Consider the following 12,645-nt stretch of genomic DNA (forward strand, 5'->3'; position numbering starts at 1 on the left):
AAACAAAAAAAACAAAAAAAAAAAACACAAAAAAAAAATAATAAAAAAAAAAAAAAAAAGCAACGCCCCTGCCTGCCTCTCCCCCCGGACCCCGCAGCAGTCATCCCACCTTCAATCTACATCCATCAAGGCTTTCCCCTCCTCCGAATATCTGAATATGTTCCATTCCGCCCACGTTTCCAAGTAGACCCTCCGCTTCTGCCTTGAGGTCCATACTAGGTCCTCCATTCTGTTCAAGTTTTCCACTCTATTAAGCCACATCTTAATAGATGGGGCCCTTGTCTGTTTCCACAGCCCTGGAATGCAAGCCCGGGCTGCGTTCAGGAGATGGCACACCACTGTTTTCCTGTAGCGCCTCACTGATATTTCCACATCCTGAAGTATGAAAAAAGACCATTCAGTTGGTAGTTGTTCCTTACAAAATCTTTGTGTAATTTCCCGGACCCTACTCCAGTATCCTAGAATCTTAGGACAAGCCCAAAAAATATGCATAAGGGTTCCTCCTTCCCGCCCACACCTCCAACATCTGTCTGTCATGTCTGGAAAACATTTACTCAAAATCTCAGGGGTCCGATACCACTGAGACAAGATTTTATAATTCATCTCTTGTGTCTTTATACACATGGATGTTTCGAAAATATTCCCTATTATCTTAGTTTTTTGATCTTCTGTAAAAGGTCTTCCTAATTCCCGTTCCCACTTATTAAAGAAGGGTAACTGAGAATCCGCTGATGGAGTATTAAGTAACGCACTAATTCTTGAGAGGGAGTGCCGTAGAGTCCCCTGCCCGCTACAGTACCTCTCGAACATTGTCAGGGTTCGGCAGTACCTAACTGGTGGTTTTAAGGTGTCTAAAAAGTGGTACAGTTGTAGGGATCTCCAAAAGTCTAGTTGGTAAGGGGAGTCTATCCTCTCCATTTCCTGCCTGGGAATCCAAACGCCCTCCCTCAGGAAATGCGATGCTTGGAACAACCCCTGTTCCATTAGCTTACTAAAGGGGCCGTTCAATGACCCTGGTACAAACTGCGGATTTCCCAAAATTGGGAAAAGGGGTGAATCCTCCGTCGATAGTATCCCCCGTACAAATAGCTTGTGTGCCACCCGCAAGGTAGGTCCTATCAGCGGATGTCTTTTCATTTCTGTTGGGAGAGCCCGGTAACACCATGCTGCCCGCTGTAGGATACTACCGCATTGGTCCTGCTCTAGCCCCGGCCATAACTTTTCTCCAGTGTGTCGGCTCCAATCAATAAGTCGACACAGTAATGTTGCTTGGTAATATCTAAAAATATCCGGGGCAGCAATTCCTCCGTCCCGTTTGGCCAGTGATATAGTATGAGCCTTAATTCTTGGGCGTTTGTTTGCCCAAGTAAACTTATTAATAAGAGCCTGTACCTGCCTGAAGAAAGATCTGGGTATTGCTATCGGGAGGGTCTGGAAGAGGTACAGAAATTTGGGTAATATGCTCATTTTAATGATGCTGGATCTCCCCAGCCACGAGTGAAACCCCCTATGCCATCCATCCAGGAGGGCCCGTATTTTGGACAACAAGGGCAGAAAATTAAGCTTAAAAACTTGTGTTAGGTCCGCCGGTATGAGGGTTCCCAAGTATGTAAGGGCAGTGTCAGACCATTTAAATTTAAATTTTGATTTCAATATCCTTAATTCTCTCCCCGGGATCGCCACTCCCATCGCTTCCGATTTATCATAATTAATCTTGAAATTTGACCATTCGCCGTACAGACCTAATTCTTGTTCCAAATTGGGGAGGGATTCACTCGGGCTGGTCAAACTAAACATCATGTCATCAGCATAGGCTGAAATTTTATATTCTGTACCTCTCAGAGACACCCCCTTGATACCTGGGTTCAGGCGGATCCTGCTCAGTAGTGGTTCAACCGTCAGGGCAAATAAGAGTGGTGACAGGGGGCAACCCTGCCTTGTCCCATTTGATAGTTTAAAAGGTGGTGACAGTATACCATTCACTCTAACCTGTGCCGTTGGTTGTGTGTAGTTGCTTATGATCCACTGCAGCATCTTTCTCCCGAACCCCATGTGCCTTAATACTGCAAACATAAATTGCCAGTTGATTTGAGACCAATGTCATTTTTACAGCAATCAGTGCTATAAAAATGCACTGATTACTGTAAAAAATGACACTGGCAGTGAAGGGATGAACCACTAGGTGGCACTAAAGGGGTTAAGTGTGACCTAGGAAGTGATTCTTACTGTTAGGGGGCGTGGTTACCAGTGACACGTCACTGATCACCGTTCCCGATCACGAAAACGGTGAGATCAGCGACATGTCACTAGGCAGGATAGGGGAATGCTTTGTTTACAAAGGAATCCCCCGTTCTGCATTTGCTGACCACAAATCGCAGGCCGCCCGGGAACAGAGTTCCCAGGACCCGCAAGGCACACGACAGGCGCGTGCCCGCTGGGCTGCAAATTTAAAGGGACATACAGGTACCCCATTTGCCTGCCCATGCCATGTTGTCGACAAGCGGTTAAAAGGAAAAAAACCAAACACCCTTCTGCCTTTAGAACCACTTTAACCCTCTTGTCTACCAAGCAAGGATGAGCTCCAGCGTGTTCGCATAGAACACGTGCGGAGCCCGCCAGGAAGTCGGCACCCGCGCTGCGCTTATCACAGCCAGGCAGACATTTCCCGATGCTCGGCTGCAGAGATCGGGAAATGTCTGCCTGGCTGTGATTAGCGCAGCGCGGGTGCAGACTTCCTGGCGGGCTCCGCACGTGTTCTATGCGAACACGCCGGAGCTCATCCTTACTACCAAGGTCTGTTTATAGATGTCCTTGTATACAAGGAGGTTAACACAAGCAGCCACAAGCTTCATTTTTTAGTGCTTCCATGTGAAAAGGGATCTGGGCCCCCCAATCCCTTTTATGGTTCTGACACCCCATAATATAACTGCATGCATACACATGTGCAAACAGCGATTGTGCCATATGTTTGATACCACTGCAAATGTATTGAGAGCAACAATCCTAGGGCCACCATTTTACTATTCACTCTGAACAGATGCCATGTAAATTCTTTTGATGCGTCTCTTATGGACACTTCTGGGTACTGTCTTTTTGTCATTTCACAAGTGCACAATTTTAAGGCTTGACATGTTTGGCATCTAGCTACTTAATTCAATCTTTTACCAAATAATATAAAAAAAGTATATTGTGTTTGTATGCAGTAAAAAATTCATTCTACACCATGTGTACAATTAGACCTCTTTCACATTGAGGCGTGGAGCCGCGGTGACGGTATAGCCGCGCTATTTGTAGCGCAGCTATACCGTCGTATTTACAGCGATATTCGGGCACCAGCGGTGAGGCTTTAACCCCCGCTAGCGGTATAGGAGCGGTGAACACACCGCTCCTATACCGCGGTAAAGATGCGGCTAGCAGGACTTTTGGAGCACTCCTGCTAGCGCACCGCTTCAGTGTGAAAGCCTTCGGGCTTTCACATTGAACACTACAGGGCAGGTTTTTTCATGCGGTATAGCAGCGCTATTTTTAGCGCTGTACTGCATGAAAAACGCCTCAATGTGAAAGGGGCCTTAGACAAGTTGTATTTGAAGATTAATTTCATTATTAAAACTACAGCGCTCTCAGTCAATCCTAAATGTTAAATATTCAGGTATGAGGTAAAAGTGAGGTATTGGCTTTGTTAGGAGAATGGGAATTGAAAGGGGAGAGCCAATTAGGCCCCCCTTTCCGCATGGGATCATGGCATTAGCTTTAGAAATAGGTAAAGATTAGCCAGGATTGGTTAATAAGGGTCAGGTGGTACAGTTTTTTTTTAGTTCAGGTCAGAGGATAAGGGAAAGGTGCGATGCAGGCGAGTTAACAGGATTGGTCAGTGAAATCAGGTGGGTTAGAAGGTTCTGGAAAGGTGTTCAAGGTATTCAGGGATTGGCTAAAATGGTCAGATGACTTTGGTAGAATATTCTGGAGACTGGTACCAGCCTATTTAAGGCCAGGAAAGTGTGGATCAGTACAAGTTCCTGACTAAAGATTGCAAGAGGACTCCCCGCCCTACCCCCCCCCTTTTTTTTGTCACAGCCGATTTATGTGGTGGCACCCTTCGGTATTTAACTGGAGGGGAGGTTTAAAGAAAGGTTAATTAAAATACTGAATCCGCGCGAGTCTTAGTGGCTGGGCTGAATATGGTTGTTGGTGAGAATATTTGGTTTAGAGTTGGTGAATTTTGAGAGCCGGTTCACACGGCTTTGGGGGCGACTCTGCAAGGCGTCCTGAAGACGACTTGAGAGACGACCTGCAAAATGACCTCTGTATAGAAGTCAATGCAGGTCGCCCCCGAAGTCGTACAAGAACCTTTTTCTAAGTTGGAGCGACTTGCGTCTGTTAACCACTTAAGACCCGGACCAAAATGCAGCTAAAGGACCTTGCCCTTTTTGCGATTCGGCACTGTCGCTTTAACTGACAATTGCGCAGTCGTGCGACGTGGTTCCCAAACAAAATTGGCGTCCTTTTTCCCCCCCACAAATAGAGCTTTCTTTTGGTGGTATTTGATCACCTCTGCGGTTTTTAGTTTTTGCGCTATAAACAAAAATAGAGTGACAATTTTGAAAAAAATGCAATATTTTTTACCATAATAAATATCCCCCAAAAATATACATAAAAAAAATTTCTCAGTTTAGGCCGATATGTATTCTACCTATTTTTGAAAAAAAAAAAAAAAAAAAAAATCGCAATAGCCGTTTATCGGTTGGTTTGTGCAAAATTTATAGCGTTCACAAAATAGGGGATAGTTTTATTGCATTTTTATTTATTTTTTACTACTAATGGTGGCGATCAGCGATTTTTTTCGTGACTGCGACATTATGGCAGACACTTTTCACACATTTTTGGGACCATTGTAATTTTCACAGCAAAACATGCGTTTAATTTACACTATCCCCTCCATTTATGCATGTGGATGTATATATATATATATATATATATATATATATATATATATATATATATATATATATATATATATATACACACACACATACATACACACACATATACATACATACATACACACACACACACACACATTTATCTTCCAAGTACATTTTTCCTAATCAATATACAGCTGTCGCATGACCCAGATTTGGAAGCAAAAATCTAGGAGGAGCTTCTAGTCCTCTGCTGCTGGTCAAATAATATTAAATATAAAAAATAAATAAAAAAAAAAAGCCTTTGGAATACAGAGTAAAAATAAATAACATCAATAAACTGTTTTAAATGGTCATACAAATATATATTTTAAATCTTTATCATTTTGTGGAAATAACAGTGTGGGCGGATTTATGTCAGTCACAGGCTGTGTCACGCCCCTCCAGCCTGTGTTTTAGAATAAGAGGGAGGTGAAGCTTCCATCAATCTATATGCAATGCCCTGCCCTCATTGTGTTTAGCTGGTTAGTGGGCAGAGAGGAGGAGGGAGGAAGTGGGCTGTCATTTACCACTGTGTATACACCCACATGTGTGACCTCTATAGTCACATGGGCTGCTCAGGGAGGAAATGCATAGAAACTCACTGAAAACTGAGCATGTACAAAAGTTTCCACCAAAACTGCAAAATCCCTAGCTGAATTGGGAACATTAACAGAAGGTGGAGAACAGCAGGATTAAACAGTTTTTCTTTTGTAGAACACAGAAAATGAGCATTTAAATATCACTTACCTCGCTTTTCCTTTTGACCTCCAAAATACAGTAATCCAGGTTTGAAAATGCCATTTCCGGTCTCTCCTCTTCTTGCTTTCCACCAGCATCTGAGCCGGTTTGCATGGTGGAAAGCAGAATGTGCTCACCCCCTCCCTATGACTACAGCCCTGCGTGAAGATGCTCTCTTATCCCTCACAGGCATGGAGGCCAAGCCTAATGGGAACTGTAGTTCCCATTAGGCCGTGATGTAGCAAGAATGAATGCGCACCGCAAACCAGGAAGTCAGTGAGAATAATGATTCAGGAGTGACGGAGGTGAATAAAACAGCTCGATTTCAACAGGTATCAAACTAGTTATAATACAAAACATTACTTTTTACTTTATCAGCTACTGTCAGACTTTAATTTAAGAGGAAAATATTTTTGTCTTTACAACCCCTTTAAGGGGTTTTAAATGTTCATAAAAAAAAATAAAAAAAAAATCATCACTTACCTGCTCTGTGCAAGGGTTTTGCACAGACAGCCCTGATCATTCTCTTCTGAGGTGCCCCGCCGGAGCACCTGGCTCCTCGCCTTCATCAGATGCCCTCACAGTGAGCCACTTGCCACAGAAGCACATGCAAGGGCTCGCTCCCGAGTCCCGCTGCTGTGTCCATTGACACAGACATCGGGACTCTGACCCACTCCCTGGATTTGACTGACAGCAGCAGCCAAAGGCTCCTACTGCTACTATAGCAATCTGTTCAATGAGGAGAGACAGTGGCTGGAGCTGCTAGGCTGGTGCGCTTCACTGGATTGGATCAGGCAAGGAGAAAAAAAAAAAAAAAAAAAGGCGGGGGGTTTCTGGGAGGCAGCTGCAGTAAAGGAGAAGGTTTTTCACCTTAATGCATTCGGTTAAAAAAACATTTAGGCTTCATTTCCGTGAATGTTTTTACAGCCACTTTTCTGAGCGTTTTTTGCAGCTTAATGACGTTTTTGAGCTGTAGATGGCTGAGCCGTTTTTAAGCTGCAAAAAAAAAAAAAAAAAAACGGACCAGTGCGTTCTGAAGCTCCAGCATTAGAGCTGTAAAGACGCCAGACGTTAAAAACGCGCAAAAACGCTACTGCAGCGTTTTTGAGCTCCAGCTTAAAAAAAAAAAAAAAAAAAAGGGACAGGCGTTTTTAAGCTGTAAAAAAAGTGTCTGTAAAAACGTACATGGAAATGAAGCCTTAGACTTTACAATCACTTTAACTACTTGTCTGCCAAGGTAAGTTTACAAACATCCTAGTAGTCAAAAACAAGCTCACGGCAGCCACGATCTAATCACATTTGCAGTACAGTGACCCCCCCACTTTCCAATCTTCTCAGAGATCAATGAACTCAGCAGCAATCAGCTCAGTTATTGCATGAATGGGTGGAGGGAAGGGGAAACAGATCTAGTATGTATGTGTAAAAAAATAAAAAATAATTACCTGTGTACAAAATTGCAGGTTCCATCAATAGGATCAATAATCCACGTTGGACTGTTTGTTAGGATGCATTTGGAACCTGCTGAGGTAGATTCTTCACCAATAAACCTGGATGTTAAAAAAAAAAAAAGAAGAAGATACACAAGAGGAGATAATATCATGATTTGTAAACCAAAAACTCTATAAACCATATCCAGAAATAAGAGGCAGGCACACACACACACACACACACACACAATATTGCAGATATCAGTTTTATTATGGCTAATATAATAAATGGCACCTTCTTAGCCCCAGAATTTTTATTTATATTAATATATATATATATATATATATATATATATATATATATATCTATCAGCATTTCTTTGCTAGGCCCTGGAGCATAAAATGGTGGCTGTTGCGATTTTTTTTATGCCACACGATATTTGTGCAGCCGTTTATCCAAACAAATTTGCAGGAAAAAAAATATCCCTTCTCCTTTTTTTTACGTGGATAATAAAAGATGATGTTGCGCCAAGAATATACCAAACATGTCCAGATTAAAATTTTGCAACAGATTATGAAAAAAACAAAATTATATATATATATATATATTAGTGCTGTCAGTTAAACGCGCTATTAACGGCGTTAACGCAAACCCATGTCAACGCCGTCAATTTTTTTATCGCGCGATTAACGAGGCGGCGTTCGGGGGTTATACCGGGATGATGCCTGCAGCCGCAGGCATCATCCCGGTACCGTTGTTTAGAGTGGGCGATCGGCTATCCAAACATAACAACCGATGCGGCTAAAAGCCGCTCGGTTGTTATGCCGGAGGAGCGGGAGGGGACATCCCCCCCCTCTTGCCGCCTTTCGCCGCTCTGACCGGGCCTCCCGTCCCACCGGGAGACCCGATCCTCCATCCGGCGCCTTCTGTGTCCAGGCGGAGACTGACACTAAGCCGTAAACGGCTTTGATTCAGTCTCCGCATTCAAACCACGAAAGTGGCGTCATGACGTCACTTCCGGGTTTCTCGGCTGCCAGTGGCGCCGGATTTAAAAAAGTACACAGTATTCAGAATCGCCGTTTTCGGCGATCTGAATACTTTGAAGTGCAAAGGAGGGCTCGGAGGTCTTTTAGACCCCCGATCCCTCCATAAAGAGTACCTGTCACCACCTATTGCTGTCACAAGGGAGGTTTACATTCCTTGTGACAGCAATAAAAGTGATCAAAATGTAAAAAAATAAAAAAAACACAATTTAATATTATAAAAAAAAATAAAATAAATAAGAAAACAAAAAAAAAAAATGTTTTAAAGGGTGAACCTCCTTAATCGCGCGATTAATCGTGAGTTAACTATGACATTAATGCAATTAAAATTTTTAATCGCTTGACAGCACTAATATATATATATAAAACAAAAAAAAAATGTATTCCCTCTTCAATGTTGGGATGTTCACTTAGACAGCTTACCTGTGTGTGGGATATTTCTCCCTCAGGGCAGAAATAAGGAGTTCCTCCACAAGATGGTCCGTCTCGGTCACAAGATCAACCACAGAGGTTTTTGTAGAGACCCTCTTTTCTTCTGTAAGAGCCTTCTTGATCATCTAACAGAAAAATATATATTCTACGGTAAATAATCTATAGGGATTCCAGATAAGACATGGATAAAGTGCATAAAAATATATTGTTGTTTTAAGCCGGCCATACACGGTTCGAATTTCAAATGAATTTTCTTTCGAAAATCGTATCAAAGAATTTTCGGACGAATTTCGCACCGTTAGTGGGCTGCAGCAACAGCTTATTTTCGTGCGGCAATCAAATTTAAGGAATCGGACATGTTGGAATTTTTTTTAAAAACAAAACAAATTTTCTAATCAATGAGGAGAGAATCGTGCGAGAAATGTAATAGAAAAAAAAAAAATGCGCACGTGCAAGAAAAGAAAATTCCCAGAGACAAGACTATTCCCTGGCCACGAAAATTCGAACTTTGATTTTGAAAAGAAAATTTAATCAAAATTCGACTGTGTGGCCTGCTTGGAAAGAAACACATTTTGCAACTTCAGATTTGATACCAGATGAAACCTGGCAGGCAAAAAGGGCTGCATCGGTTTTAAAATAAATATTGTTTTATGGTTGACCCAACTCCCATTTGGCATGTATTGTGTAAGCTTTGGTAGTGAGCCCAGGTCACCACAGACTTAAAGGGTCACTAAAGGCAGAATTATTTTTTTAAATAACAAACATGTTATACTTACCTCCACTGTGCAGCTCGTTTTGCACAGAGTGTCCCCGAATCCAGTCTTCTGGAGTCCCTCGTCGGCTGTCTCGGCTCCTCCTCGCAAAAGCTTTCTACCTTCATGCAAGCTCGCATGGTGGAAAGCTTTTGCGTGCGCACTCCCGTGATACAGCGGCGGGGCATAGCCGCCGACTATCACTCGGCCCCGCCCCCGGCGCGCCATCCGCCCAGCCAATCAACCTAGCCCAGCCTAGCCAATCAAAGGCCAGGCTGGGAACCAAAGATCACATGGGACACGCCCAGGGGGGGCGGTACCATCGGATGTTTTTTCACCTTAATGCATAGGCTGCATTAAGGTGAAAAAACATTTACCTTTACAACCCCTTTAAAGTGACACTAAACTCTGCAGAATACCAACCTCCACCTTCCAGCGATGTGATGTTTCATGCTTCTCAAGCTGCTGTAATCTTCTCCCTGGGATACTTCTAGGTGCTGCATTTTGACCACTTGCAGTGAGGAGGTCATCCCGCTCATCAGCTTGGGGGTCAGTCATGCCAGTATAGTCGCACCGTGGTGGGAATGCATGCTGAGCTGCCCATTAACCACAACTCAGTGTATATGCATTCCAATAGATGTGTAATCCTGCGCTACCTTCTTAAATAAGTGTATAACTTTAAGACCCCATTAATGTGAACGGAGATAGGAGTATAGAGGAGTGGTAAATTGACTACGCACGTTCCCCACTCTGGGGGGTACAAAGCAGTTTGACCTATGAGATACAGGTCAAACTTGGAGGTGAGCGATACCTTGAATGGTGGTGGGAGACACTGATCTAGGTTTACTGTGGCACATGGAGTCAAAATGTTTATATATATTATATATATATATATATATATATATATATATATATATATATATATATATATATATATATATATATATTTAGTGGCCACTGGCAGTGAAGGGGTTAACACTAGGGGGCGGGGAAGGGGTTAAGTATGTTCCCTGGGTGTGTTCTAACTGTAGGGGGGTGGCCTCACTAGGGGAAATGACCGATCTTCTGTTCATACATTGTATGAACAGAAGATCAGCATTTCCCTCCCTGTCAGGACCGGGAGCTGTGTGTTTACACACACACACAGCTCCCGGTCCCCGCTCTGGAAAGAGCGATCGCGCGTGCCTGGCGCGCGCCCCTAGTGGCCTGCGAGAGAGCTACAGGCTCTCGCGCAGGGGAGCCAACCTGCCGCCGTAAAATGACGTCGGCAAGTAGTTAATGAAGGCAAGACATTTAGCAACCCACATGGTTGATGATTAACAGAGGCACATCCAAGTATGCAGGCATCCGGGGTAAAGCTGTCCATATAGACCATCCTCCGCACCGCTGGCTCTCACCGCAGTCAGTCTGCAATGGTGCCCGGGAAGACTACCCCGCAGTAGAGCGAGGCTTTATTCGCTCGCGGAGCGCAAAGCGGAAGGGATGACGTCGATGGCGGTGAGGAGGATGTCTATGTGGACAGCTTTACCGCAGATGCCTGCAAACTTAGAAGTGTCTGCTAATCAACCATGCGAGTTTTCTAAATGTTGTACCTTAACCACTTAAGGACCCGCTCACTGTATGTATGTATGTATGTATGTATGTATGTATGTATGTATATATACACACACACACACACACACACACACACACACACACACACACACACACACACACACACACACACACACACACACACACACACACACACACACACACTTTTTTTAAAGATGGATATCTCGGTAATGGCAGCAGCTGCTGCCACAACCGAGATATCAATTTTTTCAGTGAGCGGCCCTTTCAACGATAAATGTGGTCTCCAGTGGCGGATTCACCGCAAGATCACCGTTATCGGCGGAGGCGATCAGGTCCTCTCTCCTGCTCGGCTGGGATACAAGTGAGGGCAAGATGGCCCCTACCCGTCCCCATAGCATAGCAGGGCCGAAGCGACGTCAAAACGTCACTTTCGCCCATGCTTTATAAAGCAATATTTTTTCAAATGCAAAAAAAAATAAAAAAATTGTCATTTTAGTCTAAATATGAGATATGAGGTCTTTTTGACCCCAGATCTCATATTTAAGAGGACCTGTCATGCTTTTTTTCTATTACAAGGGATGTTTACATTCCTTGTAATAGGAATAATAGGGATACATTTTTTTGTGTAAAAAATTTAAATAATTTTTAAAGCGCCCCGTCCCGACGAGCTCGCGCACAGAAGCAAACGCATACGTGAGTAGCGCCCGCATGTGAAAACGGTGTTCAAACCACACAAGTGAGGCATCATCGCGATCGTTAGAGTGAGAGCAATAATTCTAGCCCTAGACCTCCTCTGTAGCTCAAAAGATGCAACCTATAGATTTTTTTTTAAACGTCGCCTATGGAGATTAAGGGTAAAAGTTTGACACCATTCCACGCGCGGGCGAAATTTTTAAGCATGACATGCGGAGTATCATTTTACTTGGCGTAACATTATCTTTCACAATATATATATAAAAAAAAAAATGTGCCAACTTTACTGTTGTCTTATTTTTTTAATACAAAAAAAGTGATTTTTTTCCCCAAAAAAAGTGCACTTGCAAGACCGCTGCGCAAATACGGTGTGACAAAAAGTATTGCAATGACCGCCATTTTATTCTCTAGGGTGTTATATATATATATTTTTTTTTTTTATTTATTTGGGGGTTTTAAATAATTTTCTAGCGGGGAAAGGAAAAAAACAAACAGTTTTAATCTTGTAAACGCCAAATCTGAAAAACAGGCTTGGCCCTTAAGTGGTTAAATGTAACCATATTGCTACACTTGGAGGTGCCTCTCCTCTTTTATACTTAGTTATGACATGACGCTACTCTTATATCAAGACATCGCTTGTATATCAAGTCACAATTTGTTGCAAAATTTTGCTCGTCTTGCAAAACACTCAAAACAATGTTACTCTCAAACCAAGGTTTTACTGTATATGAATTTACCACTGTCTACAAATAGCATTATGAATTCACATTATTTTTCAGTGGAAGATTTTATTTTGTATATGTATCAATAGGGGAGGGAGCTTTTGCAGCTTGTAAAACACATCTAAATCTGTATTTAGTGCTTAAGAGTCATTCATTTCAACGGCCAGAATACATTTATTTTGGCCAATCAAATGAATTAACGCCCAAATGCTTGACGTGGGTAAATGCGGCTAAAAGCGTTACACACTGTTACAAGCATCAGGTTTTTTGTTTGTTTTTTCGCTGCTGCCAGGAAGAAAGC

At 42.8% G+C, this 12,645-nt stretch overlaps 1 protein-coding gene across 1 annotated transcript in view; it reads right to left on the reverse strand.

The window, feature by feature from the left end:
- Positions 1 to 12,645, reverse strand: part of IMPA2 (inositol monophosphatase 2) — a 41,443-nt gene that overhangs the window by 10,266 nt on the left and 18,532 nt on the right. Inside the window, exons 2-3 of the mRNA XM_040353941.1 lie at positions 8,594 to 8,727; positions 7,142 to 7,246 (exon numbers count right to left, since the gene is read on the reverse strand). Of these exons, the coding sequence (XP_040209875.1) occupies positions 7,142 to 7,246; positions 8,594 to 8,727 (239 nt within the window). The remainder of the gene's footprint in view (positions 1 to 7,141; positions 7,247 to 8,593; positions 8,728 to 12,645) is intronic.

Source organism: Rana temporaria, chromosome 5, assembly GCF_905171775.1.
Source record: "Rana temporaria chromosome 5, aRanTem1.1, whole genome shotgun sequence".
In the NCBI taxonomy this organism is placed as follows: domain Eukaryota; kingdom Metazoa; phylum Chordata; class Amphibia; order Anura; family Ranidae; genus Rana; species Rana temporaria.